Raw genomic sequence first — 14864 nt, 5'->3', positions numbered from 1 at the left:
GCACTCCTCACTGTTCTCTATCGTAGTTTACCTATCTCTTGCTTTCCCCCAGACACTGCACAGCATTCTTCTCACCTCCAGAGTCCCAGAACAGTTGTTTTAGACAGTTGTTGCCTGTCCAGCAGCCATCTTGGTGGAAAGACTAAGTCCTGTAGGTCCCTGCTCTCCGTCTTCCCTGGAAGTCTAGCCCCTGTATACTGACCCCTATGTTGTTTACTTCTTTATGGGTGGACTAGGCACCCACAGGTGCCAAACACAAATTCTTACACATCCAGTTGTTTTAAATAGAGCCCAGATAAGTATATCTTTAGCCTTTTAGAGCTTGGGTACTTTTCATACCTTGCAAAACTGCATCCAACATTTGCTAGCCATAGATAAGACAAACCCTGGAGCTATACATGATCCCAAACTTCTGCTGCCCTTCAGGCCTCTCTGACCCATACTTCTCTCTGTGGTGCTGAGTGATACCAGCATTTAAACCCTGAGTCCTCTCCTTCCAGACCCCCTTGCCCTGTTCCCTTTCTGCATGGTGGCCTTGTGTCATTATGGGAAGGTCCCCTGCTAGAGGGACTGTCTCTCCAAGTTGCACCCATATAAAACTAGTGTGCTCCTGTCATCTCAAGGTCATGCCATTTCTTTAACCAACCCAAAACCGTAATGGTACTAAACAACTTCAAATGTAAGCCCTCAATTTTTAACCATTATAATTTATATATAATACTTCTTTCTGTTGCAGTGAAATCCATTGAAGGTTTTCAGTGTTCACCCTACCCTGAAATTGATCATTTTGTTCTTTCTTTGGTGAATAAAAATGGCATTGAAGGAGGTAAAGATACTCTTATATTCTTTATTAGCTCTTATATGATAAGGTAATAGAACCTTTAGAAAATATTTGCTTTTTAGGAATTCGGCGTTGGAACTACTTTTTCCCAGAAGAATTATTGGTTTATGATATTTGTAAATATCGCTGGTGTGAAAACATTGGAAGAGCCCACAAGAGTAATAATATTATGTAAGTAGTATCATTTATTAATAAGGTCTATGCATTTAACCAGTATTACATTTCAAATGTTTACAATCTTTAATAACATTGAGAAGATAAAAATGATTTTTTGGTAATAAATTTAGTTGTAATTCATTTTATGTTTGGGTTTGATGATATTTGAGTATCTTTATTATCACAGTACCCCAGCACTGACCAGCTTTGTTTGTACTTTATTTGGTAAAACAACCCCTTAGGTAGTATAGTCTGGAGAATATAGAGTATGGAATTGACATGGCCTGGGAGAACGGAGAGGCTTGAGGCAGCCATCTCAGCAGTGGTGGGAAGATCTGCCTCCCCTTCTGTGCCTCTGGCCCTTGACATCTTGAGAAGGCTAAGTCTAAGTTGGCAGCTTTGGGCAAGAAGGACATTTTGCTCAGTGTTAGGAGATGGAGGTCAAGACAAAGAATGGGCATTAAAAGGAACCAGTATTTATTGAATGCTTGTTGTCTATGTCAGGCCCTTTTTTAGGAGTTTTCTTTAAAATGCTCCTGGCAAAAGGAGTGGAAGTAAAGGATGAAATAAAGCCAGGAACTGAATTTTAAATAATATAGGGGTATGATTAGAATAGGGAGAAAACAGAAACCCAGTGGTTATCAGTTGATAGAAATTTTGTTTTATATTTAATGCCTATGATGAGATTTCTGTATAGTGAAGCGTATATAGCACATATGCCAGACCTAAGAACATGATCCTGAAGCTTTTGCTGGAAAGCTGAAAAAAGATGTCAGAAAACATGTTTAAATGCTATACTTGTTCTAATTATCTTAATTAATGGGGAAAACCCCCCACCATATGCTCAATATACAAAATGTAGAGTTGAAGCTGTGACAGATGTCAAGTACTGCTGTTTCCCTAGGAAGCTTTAAACTTCCTGCAGTGTGCAGGGCACCTCAGGGTGCAGGGTGGGAGCTGCGGCTTTAGTCTGTTTTGTTAAGAAGTCTGTGATCCGACTAGTCGTGAGGGGATGCCTGGGGCGCTTGCTTTTTCCTTTCCTGGGCGCACCTCCCTCCCTCCCTCCCCACTACTACTTGAACGTTTGCCATTTTATATTTCCTTTTCTGTGCATGTGGCAAGATTTTAAACTACATGAAAATTTCCCCTTTATTTTTAGTAGTTAATAGGATCACTTGGATTTTGTTACTTTTTAAGTCTGTTTTTTTCTAGTGATTTGTTCATTTTGCCCAAGTTTTCAAAGTTGCTAGCAAGTTATTCCCAAGATTCTTATATTTTAGTATATACTGCCTTTGTAATTAAATCTACCTTTAGTTTCTAACTTTAATGCAGAAATAACACTATTTTTTGACCAATCTTGCAATAATTTTTAGTCTTCAAATTTTGGCCATTGATAAGTTTTGCTCTGTTATTACTTCCCTGCCTCTTATTTATTCTTTCGTACATTTTCTAGTTTGTCATTTAACTCATTTATCTTTAGATGTCTTTCTTTTGTAATATACGCTTTTTAAGACTATGAATTTCCTGCTAAAGATTACTTTAGCTGCATTTCACATGCTTTAATATGTATTTTCTCATTTCTAATTTTTACTTGGGCTACTGATTAGAAATGTAATTCCAAATTATGGGTTTCTATTAGTTACCTTTTTGTTATTTATTTCTAAGTAAGTCACTTTGTAGTCAGATTGTGTAAACTAACACTTATAATTTTTTATGAGACTCACACTGTAGCCTAGCATGGAGTCAGTTTTTATAATTGTCTTATATGTGATTGTAAAGAACTGTTTCCACTTATTGGAAGCAGTATTCAGATGCTTATTAGATCAAACTTGTTAATTATTTAAAAATTGTTACTCAGATTTTCTAGATCCTTCCTGAATATTTTGTGATTATTTCACTCTTATTAATTACTGAAAGAATAAGTATTAAAATATCTTGACCTTTGGTAAATATTTTAATCTTATTCATGAAAATTTTCTTCCCCTTACATTTTGAAGCTGTATTATTCAGTGGATGCAGGTTGAAAATTTTTCTTTCTCCCTGAAGTAACTTTTGTCAGTATGTGCTTTGCCCTCAAGTCAATTTTGTGTGATATTTTTGGCTACCACGGCTTTCTTTTAGTTGGTGTATATGTATGTTTACTTTAAATTTTTCTCCATCTTTAAAATTTTGGCATATCTCTAATAAACAGAATATATAGTTGGGTTTTGTTTTCTACCCAATCTGGATATTAATACTTTTTTTTCTTAATGTAAAGGATTCTGGTTGATCTGAAAAATGAAGTTTGGTATCAAAAATGTCATGACCCTGTCTGTAAAGCAGAAAGCTTCAAATCTGACTGTGAGTTATTAGTTTTTACAGTGTTTACCACAAAGTAAAACTTAAGTTATCTATATAAAGTAATTTTATTATCTTTCTGATTCAGATTTTTCATTACCACCTGAAGTATGCCTCCCGTTTCTTTTCGAAGAAGTAAGTTTTTAGCTTCTCATCACAAATTAGTCCTTGATACAACAGTATAAATAAGGTATGAGCAGTGCCCAAATGCATCTAAGTAGCATCTAAACACAATGTTTTGCACCTAGTTTTCACTCAGAAATCTACTGTAGCAATTCAGCACATCTGGAAATATGTACCTCATTCTTTTTACCTGCTTCATAGTCACATTGTATGAATATCAGTTTATTCAACCAGCCCAAGACATTTAGGAAGTTTCTTATCTTTTGTTTTACATAGTATACCAAAATACCCATCTTTGTGTTTCTTTGAACAACTGTATCCGTAGGATGAATTTCTAGATTTGTGTCAGAGTATATGCATTCTTAAATTAGATATTACCAAATAGCCAAATCAAACTTTTCATTATTCAAACAATCCTTATTCATTGTAGAAAAAAATTATAAATTACATGAAAAGCAAATGGGAAAAAAATCATCCCCACTCATAATTTTCCCCCTCAGAGATAACTGATGCAATGTTTTGGTATAAATTTTCCAGAATTTATATTAATGCATGCTTATATTTTTAAAGCAGCCATAGTACACATTTTGTAGATTTTTTTCCTTCCTATGTCACATATTTTCAGTAATACATATTACCAAATTGTTCTCCATAAAATTTATAGAGTTTAGGTATACACAATATGAGAACAAGGAAATCCTCTATGCTTTTCACCTAGATTTCCCAATTGTTAATATTTGTCCATATTCTCTCACTGTCCACATACACATTATTTTTGATGAATCATTTGAGGGTAAGTTCTAGACATTAGTCCTCAAATCTCATAATATTTAAACATGTAGATGAAGAGTACGGACATTCTTATATAGCTATTCAAGGAAATTAAGTCCTTTGTCAATACAGCAAATACATGTTCAAATGTGTTTTCAGCTGGACTATCCACTTCTGTAAAAATTAAGATTTATCCATGCTGTAGCCCCATTGGGCAATATGGAAGAAAATGGGCCACAGGAACTGCAGACAGTACCAAATTTGGAATTTCAAAGGTGTCTGAACTGCAGTGGCAACAACATTTAAAAAGTTAGTGAAGTCATTCCCATGGTTACTATATTAGTCAGTATATTCATCTAGCAAATCCATTGTAAAGTTTTTTGAAGAACTGGTCTTATTAATATCTTAATTCAACAGATTAAGGATATGGTGGAATCATCACATGACTGAATAACTTTTATTTTTTTCCCTATCCTCTCTACCTCCTCTTCCCCTATGGAAACAAAGGAAGAAGAATTTACAACAGATGAATCTAGGCACAGTGAAACCAAGAATCCTCATAAACTGTCATCTAATAAGTTTTCAGAAGATGTAACTTCTAATGCTGACTGGGATAATTGTGTTGATGATCCTTATTTTTTAGAAGCTACTGAAGATGCTGAATTAGCTGAAGCTGCAGAGAACAGTCTTCTCTGTCACAATAGTGGGGTGGATGAAATTCCTGATGAACTAATTATGGAAGTATTACAAGAGTAGCTGATTAGCTAAGGAGAGTTGTTTTTATAAACAGGCCTTAATAACTTCGTTAACTTATTAAATCTGTTTCCATGAACTACGTTTTATAACTTTGTTTTCCAGTTATTTTTCACTTATATAAACCAATTTTATTGAAAATTAGCATCGGTGTACTTAAATTCAGTAGAAATCTTATTATCCAAAATTAGTTTTATGTTCACCACAGTTTAATTTTACAAGTTAGTTTATAGCTTAAGCCTCTTCTATATTGTCTGGCAATCAGCATGTTAGACAATAACCAAAAAAGATGATTCTGAACTCAAACTATTATACACTCAAATTGATGCCATTTAACATTGTCAGAAGCATTTGAGTGACAAAGCAGTATTAAATTCTGGTGACTACGGCACACTTTTACAGCCTGAATAATTAGACAAATTTATATTTTCATGTATCTGAATGCTGCTACTACAATAAAAAGAAATGTTTAACATGGAGAACTAAAGTAGAAGTCTCTCAAGTTTTTCAAAAAAAGAATTTTTATTTATAAAAGTACAGTTTCAGAAAATAAGAGACATTAAGCCAAGACTAATCTTAAGGAGGCATGTTTCAGTAGACTGGTCTTCTCATTCCTGGTCAAGGAGCTTCTCTAATTGATGGTTGATATTTTGCAGATGGCTTTCTGCTCCCAAAAGGCTTCTTGCCTTCAGTAACAAAGCTGGAAGGCTGGATGAATCATACTGTTGAAGGAAAATCTCATTCAGATTAACAAACTTCAAAAACTTTTACAAGCACTTACAGTATCTCTCTTTTAAGTAGCTCAATCTTACAGTCAAATGCCCATTATGATACAGCTTTCTATTAACTTTATTTTTAAACTAGAACCCTTATGAAAATTGGTTTTAATCCATTTTCCTTAGGATGTAATTGAATGTAAGGATGCAGAACTGTTCTGCAAAGCCTGGGCTAATCTCCTAAGCCCAGAAGACCAGTGGATTTAAGGTGCTGTGGCATCTGAATTATTTAAAACAGAAAATTATTCCTGGGACAGGTCAAGGCTTGGTTTGGGCAAGTCTGCCAGAGCTGTGTGGCGCCTCTTGATCTCAAGTCTATTTTAAAACAGAAAAACTGTTGAACACGTTTGCAAGACCTGAGACTTGATGGAATAATTCTAGGCCCATAAAGAAAAAAAAACCCAAATCTATCCTCACCTAGAAAAATTATTTATTTCAAATGTCCTATAGCTTGCCAATCCAAATGTTAATGATTAAAGCCAAAATCAGAATAAAAATCCAACATAAAATGGAACAAAAAACTCAACAAAACCAAACTTTCTATGGCTTTATTCTTTCCTGTTGCAAATTTTTTACCTAACGTTGAGTGATTATTTTACTGCTTTTCCCTTATAAAAATGTATCATGCTTCTGATAGTTTGTTGTTCAACATGTTTTCAAGATGGTTTTCTTAGTAACGAAAATTGAGCAGAAAAGCTTTTAGACTAATACCTACATAATAATGAACTCTTTCTAATATACAACCTACCATATTATTGGAGAATTCAATTTTGTAAGTACTTGAGAACTTCATGTAGTCAAGACACTAGGGGGTACCTGCTCTCAGGGGTCTAAGGAGAAGAACCAAACTTTGGTGCTAGATTTTTCATTTAGGAAAAAAAGGTTAGACATATACCCACATATCTACATTGTACAAGGCAAAAGGATAGCTGCTCCAAGAGAATTAGAAAGAGGCACTGAGGGCACACAAAAAACAAGATGTTAGAGAGAATAGAGTCCAAACAAGTTGAGTCACTACAGCTCAGGTTTCACTGTATTTGCAATTCCAGTCAGTATTTATTCATTTACTCCAAATTTAGTAACTAAAATGCCTGACTCCAAATAGCTTTAGACTAGCTTGGGCACTGTGTCATGTAAAAAATAATTTTAAAAACATTCTATTTCCATATCTCTAATATGTAAACAAACCTTAGGCATGTGTGCTCAGGGAGATTAACTTTTAGATCAATGTCAAAGCCTTAAAATTGAATTTAGAAGTGAAGAATACAAATGTGATAATGAGATAACTGTATATATATACCTAAATTATAATATGTAACAATTATTAAAAATATAATTTTTCTATAACATTTGTATTAATCTGAGCTAAGCTAAATGCCTTAAGTCTGAAGCAAAAATCCACAAGCAACTAATTTATTAAAACAATAATATGCCACATTTTCTTTTTTATTATATGCCTTTTTATATGCTTCTTCAATTATATCTACCATTTATAGGAGTAATGCTTGTTTTTCAAAGACACTACTAAAGAGATCACAAATATGGGCTAGAAAAAGAAAAGGAGATCCATAAAACATGTCTGAGTGGTCTTATATTGAAAAAGAAAGCAGAGCACAGTTCAACTGAGAATTTTATAAAGAATATACACTTCCCTTGATGAAATTCAGTTCTCTGAAACATAAATGCCTTTAAAATCCATGATCCTGGATTTTTCTTTACCCCTATGGCCTTCATTAAATAGCTAAAAAAGACGATACAACAAATTTTCACTGATTTATAGTGATGCTGATTGGGTTAGACTCTAATGTTGCATCTTCACATATCTTTCCTCAAAACTTCTGGCACTCTAACACGCATATGTCCTATTATCTTCTGCTGGTTGTTTTTGTTTTGTTTTTCGGAAGCACTGGGGACCAAACCCGGGACCTTCCATATGGGAAGCAGATGCCCAAACACTTGAGCCTCAGCTGCTCCCAAACACAACTTTTTTTTTTAGGAGGTGCCAGGGATTGAAGCCAGGACCTCATACGTGGGAAGCAGGCGCTCAACCACTGTTCTTTATCTTTTAAAGCACAATAAAAAGTAAAAATTCAACCTACCGTTTCCTTAATGTTTGGTTCTTTTTCTCGAACATCTGAATAATCCTGATGAAGCTGTTTTAAATTAGACAAGAAATATGCTGTGTTCCTAAGTGAAGATTTTCTTTCCTTAAGTTCGTCATATTTTGTTTGTAGCTGTTTCAGCTGTGGTTCTAACCTAAAACAAAAATATTATTTCCCAAAATAAATGGCATAAGAATAACAGCATATAGTGAATGAGATTGAGTATGTGAGTATACTGAAGTATGAAAAGGACAGGCAGAATACATGCCTTAAGAATTCTTTAGCTCTCAAATTATGAATGTGCGAAAGATTCCAGATTTCAATTTAAAAATACAGAAATAGAGACTTCCGGCAAGATGGTGGCTGAGTGAGCTTGCCTTGCCGTCTCTCCTGGTAAGAGGCAGCTGGGCACCGCTGGAGGTTCTCCGGGACCAGGCTTTTTCAGGATTTTTTCAGGGCAGGAAGTGTCTGGACATCAATTTGGTGGGAAGGTCCTACAGGAAATACCTCACATTTGCTGGGTTTCCTCACCCTCCACTGCTTCATTTCTCTGTGAATAGATTTAGCCTATCTACACTATCCCCTTTCCCCTACAACTTGATATCCTCCACCATCTGCTATCTCTCCTATATTCCATCTCCCTTTCTTTGATCCACAAAATGTCTAACTCTTAATTTCTAATACCTTTGTTTAGTTTTCCATCTGGTATTCGTCCCTGAAACTATTACCTTTCTTTTCTCTTTCCCTCTCTCACGAAAACAATAGCCTCTTAGTACGTACCACATTCCTCCCATATTCAGTCGTCTACCTCATTATAGGTACTTTCCTACTACTATAACTCTACACAATTTACATGATCTAACCTCCATCCTCCCAGAACTCATATTGTTGCTTTGTAAACATATATCACCAATACTACTTCACACTTTTTCCTTCCTTACACAATTGACTTTCCCCAGCACTAATACTTTCCTTTAAAGTGAGCTTAACTAGCAATAAGAAATTGGAATAAGAAGAACAAAGTGACAAAGAGAACATATAACACTTACGCAAAAACAACAGCTAATTAATCTCCAAGACTAGACAAAGAAGCTAAGGAACTGATTAAACCCGTCAAGAAAAAATGTTGACAAGACAGCAACAAAAATCTACAAACCAAACCAGTAATCAAGAAAACATGGCTGAATCCAATCAACAAACTGAAAATCAGGAAGGGGGCAGGACTTCGCACAAGCAATGAAAGATCTCAGAACATTTATCACTGACAAATTTGATGAAGTAATGAAAGAGGTTAACAGCGTGAAGACAACACTTGGAGGGGAAATTGCAGACATGCGCAAAAAAATAACAGATATGATGGAAATGAACACCACAATTCAAGAAATCAAAAATACACTTGCAGCAAATATCAGCAGACTAGAAGAGGCAGAGCAGAGAATTAGTGATGTGGAAGACAGTGCATTGGAAATCAAACAGATAGTAGAAGTGGTCAATAAAAAGGTAGAAAATATCCAGATAGGACTTAGGGACCTGAATGATAATGCAAAACGCTCAAACATACGTATTATAGGCATTCCAGAAGGAGAAGAGAAGGGAAAGGGGTCAGAAGGAGTGTTGCAGGAAATAATGAATGAAAACTTCCCAAATCTACTGAAAGAGACAGATGTACATATCCAAGAAGCACAGCGCACTCCACTGGTCATAAACCCCAACAGGCCCACCCCAAGACATATACTTGTCAAATTATCCAATGCTCAAGACAAAGAAAAAATTCTAAAAGCAGCAAGAGAAAAGAAAACCATCACATACAAGGGAAACTCCATAAGATTAAGTGCTAATTTCTCATCTGAAACGATGGAGGCAAGAAGGCAGTGGTATGATACAGTCAAGGTACTAAAGGAAAAAAATTTCCAACCAAGAATACTCTATCCAGCTAAACTAGCATTCAAAAATGATGGAGAGTTCAAAATATTCACAGATAAACAGAAACTGAAAGAGTATATCAACAAGAAACCTCCCCTTCAAGAAATTCTTAAGGGAATTCTGCAGGAAGGAAAAAACAGGACAGTCAGAGATGGAGGAGAGTGTAAAAGCAACAAGAAAGACAAAAATAGAAGGGGAAAATGAAATAATACAAACAAACTATAACAAACACAAATCCAACCAAAATATGGCTACCATAAATAACTCTCTAAACGTAATAACACTGAATGTCAATGGATTAAACTCACCTATCAAAAGATTCAGACTGGGACACTGGATAAGGAAATACGACCCATCTATATGCTGCCTACAAGAGACACATCTTAGACCCAGAGACTCATGGAGGTTGAAAGTGAATGGCTGGAAAACAATCATACAAGCAAACAACAACCAAAAAAAGGCAGGAGTAGCTATATTAATATCAGACAAAATAGACTTTAAATGCGAAACAATTGTGAGAGACAAAGAAGGATACTATATTTTAGTGAAAGGGACAATTTGTCAAGAAGATCGAACAATCATAAATATTTATGCTCCTAACGAGGGCGCCTCTAAATATGTGAGGCAAACGCTGGAAAAACTAAGTGAAAGAATAGATGCATCTACAATTATAGTGGGGGATTTTAATACACCACTATCAACTCTGGACAGAACATCTCAAAAGAGAATCACTAAAGAAACAAAACATTTGAACAGTATATTAGAAGAGCTGGATCTAATAGACATATATAGATCATTACACCCAAACACAGCAGGATATACATTTTTCTCAAGCACACATGGAACATTCTCCAAGATTGACCATATGCTAGGCCACAAAGAAAGGCTTAATGAATTCAGAAAGATCGAAATCATACAAAACAATATCTCTGACTACAGTGGAGTCAAGCTGGAAATTTGCAACGGACAGAGACCCAGACTTCACACGACAATTTGGAAATTAAACAGCACACTCTTAGAAAAACAGTGGGTCAAAGAGGAAATCTCCAAAGAAATTAATGACTACCTTGAAACAAATGATAATGATAACACAACATACCAAAATTTATGGAATGCAGCAAAAGCGGTACTGAGAGGGAAATTTATAGCCATAAATTCATATATCAAAAAAGAAGAAAGAGCAGAAATTGAAGAATTAACTGCACATTTGAAGGAATTAGAAAAACAACAACCAAGTAACCCAACAGGAAGAAGAAGGAAGGAAATAACAAAGATAAGAGCAGAACTAAATGAAATAGAAAATAAGAAAGCACTTGAAAAAATAAACAAGACCAAGAGCTGGTTTTTTGAGATCAACAAAATTGAAAAACCTTTAGCGAGACTAACAAAGAAAAAAAGAGAAAAGATGCAAATACACAAAATAAGAAATGAGAAAGGTGATATCACCACTGACCCCACAGAAATAAAGACTATCATAAGAGGATACTTTGAAAAACTATATTCCAACAAAAATGACAATTTAGAGGAAATGGACAAATTCCTAGAAATACATAAGCAGCCCATACTGACAAAAGAAGAAATTGATGATCTTAACAAACCAATCACAAGCAAAGAGATAGAATCAGTCATTAAAAATCTCCCAACTAAGAAGAGCCCAGGGCCAGACGGCTTCACAGGTGAATTCTACAAAACATTCCGGAAAGAACTAACACCAATCCTGTTGAAACTATTCCAAAAAATCGAAACAGAAGGAACACTGCCTAATTCCTTCTATGATGCCAACATTACCCTAGTACCAAAGCCAAACAAAGACACCACAAGAAAGGAAAATTACAGACCAATTTCTCTAATGAACCTAGACGCAAAAATACTTAACAAAATACTTGCTAATCGTATTCAACAACACATTAAACGAATTATACACCATGACCAAGTGGGATTTATTCCAGGTATGCAAGGATGGTTCAACATAAGAAAATCAATCAATGTAATACACCATATAAACAGATTGAGAGAAAAAAACCACATGATTATATCTATAGATGCAGAAAAGGCATTTGACAAAATACAGCACCCCTTCCTGATAAAAACACTCCAAAAGATCGGAATACAAGGAAACTTCTTGAACATGATAAAGAGTATATATGAAAAACCTAAAGCCAACATTGTTTACAATGGCGAAATCCTGAAATCCTTCCCTCTAAAATCAGGAACAAGACAAGGATGCCCATTGTCTCTGCTCCTATTATAACATTGTCTTGGAAGTACTGGCTCGAGCACTGAGACAAGAACCAGATATAAAAGGCATTCAAATTGGAAGGGAAGAAGTCAAAATTTCATTATTTGCAGATGACATGATCCTATATATAGAAAACCCTGAGAGATCTACAACAAAGCTCCTAGAACTCATAAATGAGTTTAGCAAAGTCGCAGGTTATAAGATCAATGTGCAAAAATCAGTAGCATTTCTATACACCAATAATGAGCAAGATCAGGAGGAAATCAAGAAACAAATACCATTCACAATAGTAAATAAAAAAATCAAATACTTAGGAATAAATTTAACTAAAGAGGTAAAAAACTTATACATCGAGAACTATACAAGATTGTTCAAGGAAATCAAAGAAGACCTAAATAAATGGAAGAATATTCCCTGGTCACGGATAGGAAGACTGAATATTATTAAGATGTCTATCCTACCAAAACTGATCTACACATTCAATGCAATCCCAATAAAAATCAACACAGCCTTCTTTAAGGAACTAGAAAAACTAACTATGAAATTTATTTGGAATAGAAAGAGGCCCCGAATAGCCAAAGACATATTGAAAAAGAAAAACGAAATAGGAGGAATCACACTTCCTGACTTCAAAACATACTACAAAGCTACAGTAGTGAAAACAGCATGGTACTGGCATAAGGAGAGACACACAGACCAATGGAATCGAATTGAAAGTTCAGATATAGAACCTCATGTATATAGCCATATAATATTCGATAAAGCCACCAAACCCTCTCAACTGGGAGAGAATGGCCTATTCAACAAATGGTGCCTGGAGAACTGGATAGCCATATGTAGAAGAATGAAAGAGGATTACCATCTCACACCTTATACAAAGATCAACTCAAGATGGATCAAAGACCTAAATATAAGAGCCAAGACCATAAAGACCTTAGAAAGCAGTGTAGGGAAACATCTACAGGACCTTGTAATAGGAAATGGCTTCATGAATATCACACCAAAAGCACGAGCAGCAAAAGAACAAATAGATAAATGGGACTACCTCAAAATTAAAGCCTTCTGCACCTCAAAGGAGTTTGTCAAGAAAGTAAAAAGGGAACCCACACAATGGGAGAAAATATTTGGCAACCATATATCTGATAAGAGACTTATAACTTGCATATATAAAGAACTCATAGATCTCGAAAACAAAAAGATAAACAACCCATTTAAAAAATGGGAAAAAGATTTAAACAGACACTTCTCCAAAGTAGAAATACAAATGGCTAAAAAGCACATGAAAAAATGCTCCAAATCCCTAGCTATCAGGGAAATGCAAATCAAAACTACAATGAGATACCATCTTACTCCCATAAGATTGGCAGCCATGAAAAAAACAGTAGAATACAAATGCTGGAGAGGATGTGAAGAAAGGGGAACACTCATCCATTGCTGGTGGGAATGCAGAAGGATCCAACCATTCTGGAGGACAGTTTGGCAGTTTCTCAAAAAATTATCCATAGATTTGCCATATGACCCAGCAATACCACTGCTGGGTATATACCCATCAGATCTGAAAACAAGGACACAAACCGATATATGTACACCAATGTTCATAGCAGCATTGTTCACCATCGCCAAAAGTTGGAATCAATCCAAAAGTCCATCAACAGATGAGTGGATCAATAAAATGTGGTATATACACACAATGGAATACTACTCAGCTGTAAGAACCAATACACTACAATCGCACGTGATAACATGGATGAACCTTGAGAATCTTATGTTGAGTGAAGCAACCCAGGCATTGAAGGACAAATACTATATGACCTCAATGATATGAAATAAGTTAACTGCCTCAGAGAGCTAGAGTCTGGAAAAGTGGCTTACTGGAAATCGGGGGGTGGAGGAAGGCTGTGAGTTAATGTCTGTAGGGGTGGAATCTGTGATGAGCTGGGGGTAAGTATGAGCACAAAGAAGGGACAAAATGGGGGCAAGGGGTTACCTTCGGGTGGGGTTTTCTGGGTTTGAGGGGGGCTGGGGATGGGAAGAGGGGTAATATGGTCCAAGAAATAGGTGGGAGGGAGGGGCAACATACAAACATGGGAGAGTGCCAGAAGTTCATTGAGAACTAAATGTTGAGTAAAACGTATCAAAGTATAAGTAGGAGGGTTACCTGGTTAGGACGCTCAGGGGGTATGGTCTGATGCGGGACGGACTCCGGAGGGAATAGCTGAAGGCTCATTTTGCCAAGGTGGGTTCTACCATTGGGTGGGGTGGACCCATATCCTGGGGAAGACTAATGCCGTCGAATAGAGAGAACTGTATCTCTCGTGAGAAAGGACGGCTCCCAGGGCATTAGATTGGCAGGCGTTGTGGGCCCTAAGGGGAGGGGAAAATGGACGTGCAATGGATGGAACAAAGGTAAATAAGGGGGCAAAAGAGGAGTTATGTGAGAGTACACGAGGATGAATATAAAACAGCTAATATTACACCAAAAACATATAGGGGACGACAGACTAATAATGAAAACCATAAGACAAAACATAGGATAACTAAAAAATTTAGAAAACTGTACAACCTAAAGTATGGACCACATAGTAAGCACAAATGTTACCTTGTTTGAAAACTATAGTTTCGGAATCTGTACATCAGATTCAGGAAATATGATATGAATAAGTTAAAAGATTATTGCTGTGGAAGGGAAAAGGTTTTATGGTGGATCTGGGGAAATACTGTATATTGTATATATGAATTTTGGTGATCTAAGACTCTTCTGAAGCTGGCATTATGTTGGGATTCACTTTACGGGAAGTTTTGGATCACAGAGTGGTTCAACAATGGCAGCAGAGGAATACTGA

General features: G+C 35.8%; 2 protein-coding genes across 7 annotated transcripts in view; one reads left to right on the top strand and one right to left on the bottom strand.

Moving 5' to 3' along the window:
* PRIMPOL (primase and DNA directed polymerase) overlaps positions 1 to 5468 on the top strand; it is a 67379-nt gene extending 61911 nt beyond the window's left edge. For all 6 annotated transcript variants that reach the window (XM_071213862.1, XM_071213876.1, XM_058302268.1 and 3 more), the window contains 5 exons: positions 737 to 826; positions 904 to 1012; positions 3255 to 3337; positions 3423 to 3469; positions 4736 to 5468. In XM_071213862.1, the coding sequence (XP_071069963.1) occupies positions 737 to 826; positions 904 to 1012; positions 3255 to 3337; positions 3423 to 3469; positions 4736 to 4984 (578 nt within the window). In that variant the 3' untranslated portion in view covers positions 4985 to 5468. The remainder of the gene's footprint in view (positions 1 to 736; positions 827 to 903; positions 1013 to 3254; positions 3338 to 3422; positions 3470 to 4735) is intronic.
* A 16-nt stretch (positions 5469 to 5484) lies between these two features.
* Positions 5485 to 14864, bottom strand: part of CENPU (centromere protein U) — a 53257-nt gene continuing 43877 nt past the window's right edge. Inside the window, exons 12-13 of the mRNA XM_004481750.3 lie at positions 7857 to 8013; positions 5485 to 5703 (exon numbers count right to left, since the gene is read on the bottom strand). Of these exons, the coding sequence (XP_004481807.1) occupies positions 5590 to 5703; positions 7857 to 8013 (271 nt within the window). The 3' untranslated portion in view covers positions 5485 to 5589. The remainder of the gene's footprint in view (positions 5704 to 7856; positions 8014 to 14864) is intronic.

The sequence above is a fragment of the Dasypus novemcinctus genome, chromosome 1, assembly GCF_030445035.2.
Source record: "Dasypus novemcinctus isolate mDasNov1 chromosome 1, mDasNov1.1.hap2, whole genome shotgun sequence".
NCBI classification, from domain to species: domain Eukaryota; kingdom Metazoa; phylum Chordata; class Mammalia; order Cingulata; family Dasypodidae; genus Dasypus; species Dasypus novemcinctus.
Note: the sequence above shows the minus strand (reverse complement) of the source record. Positions and strands in the feature narration are given on the sequence as shown.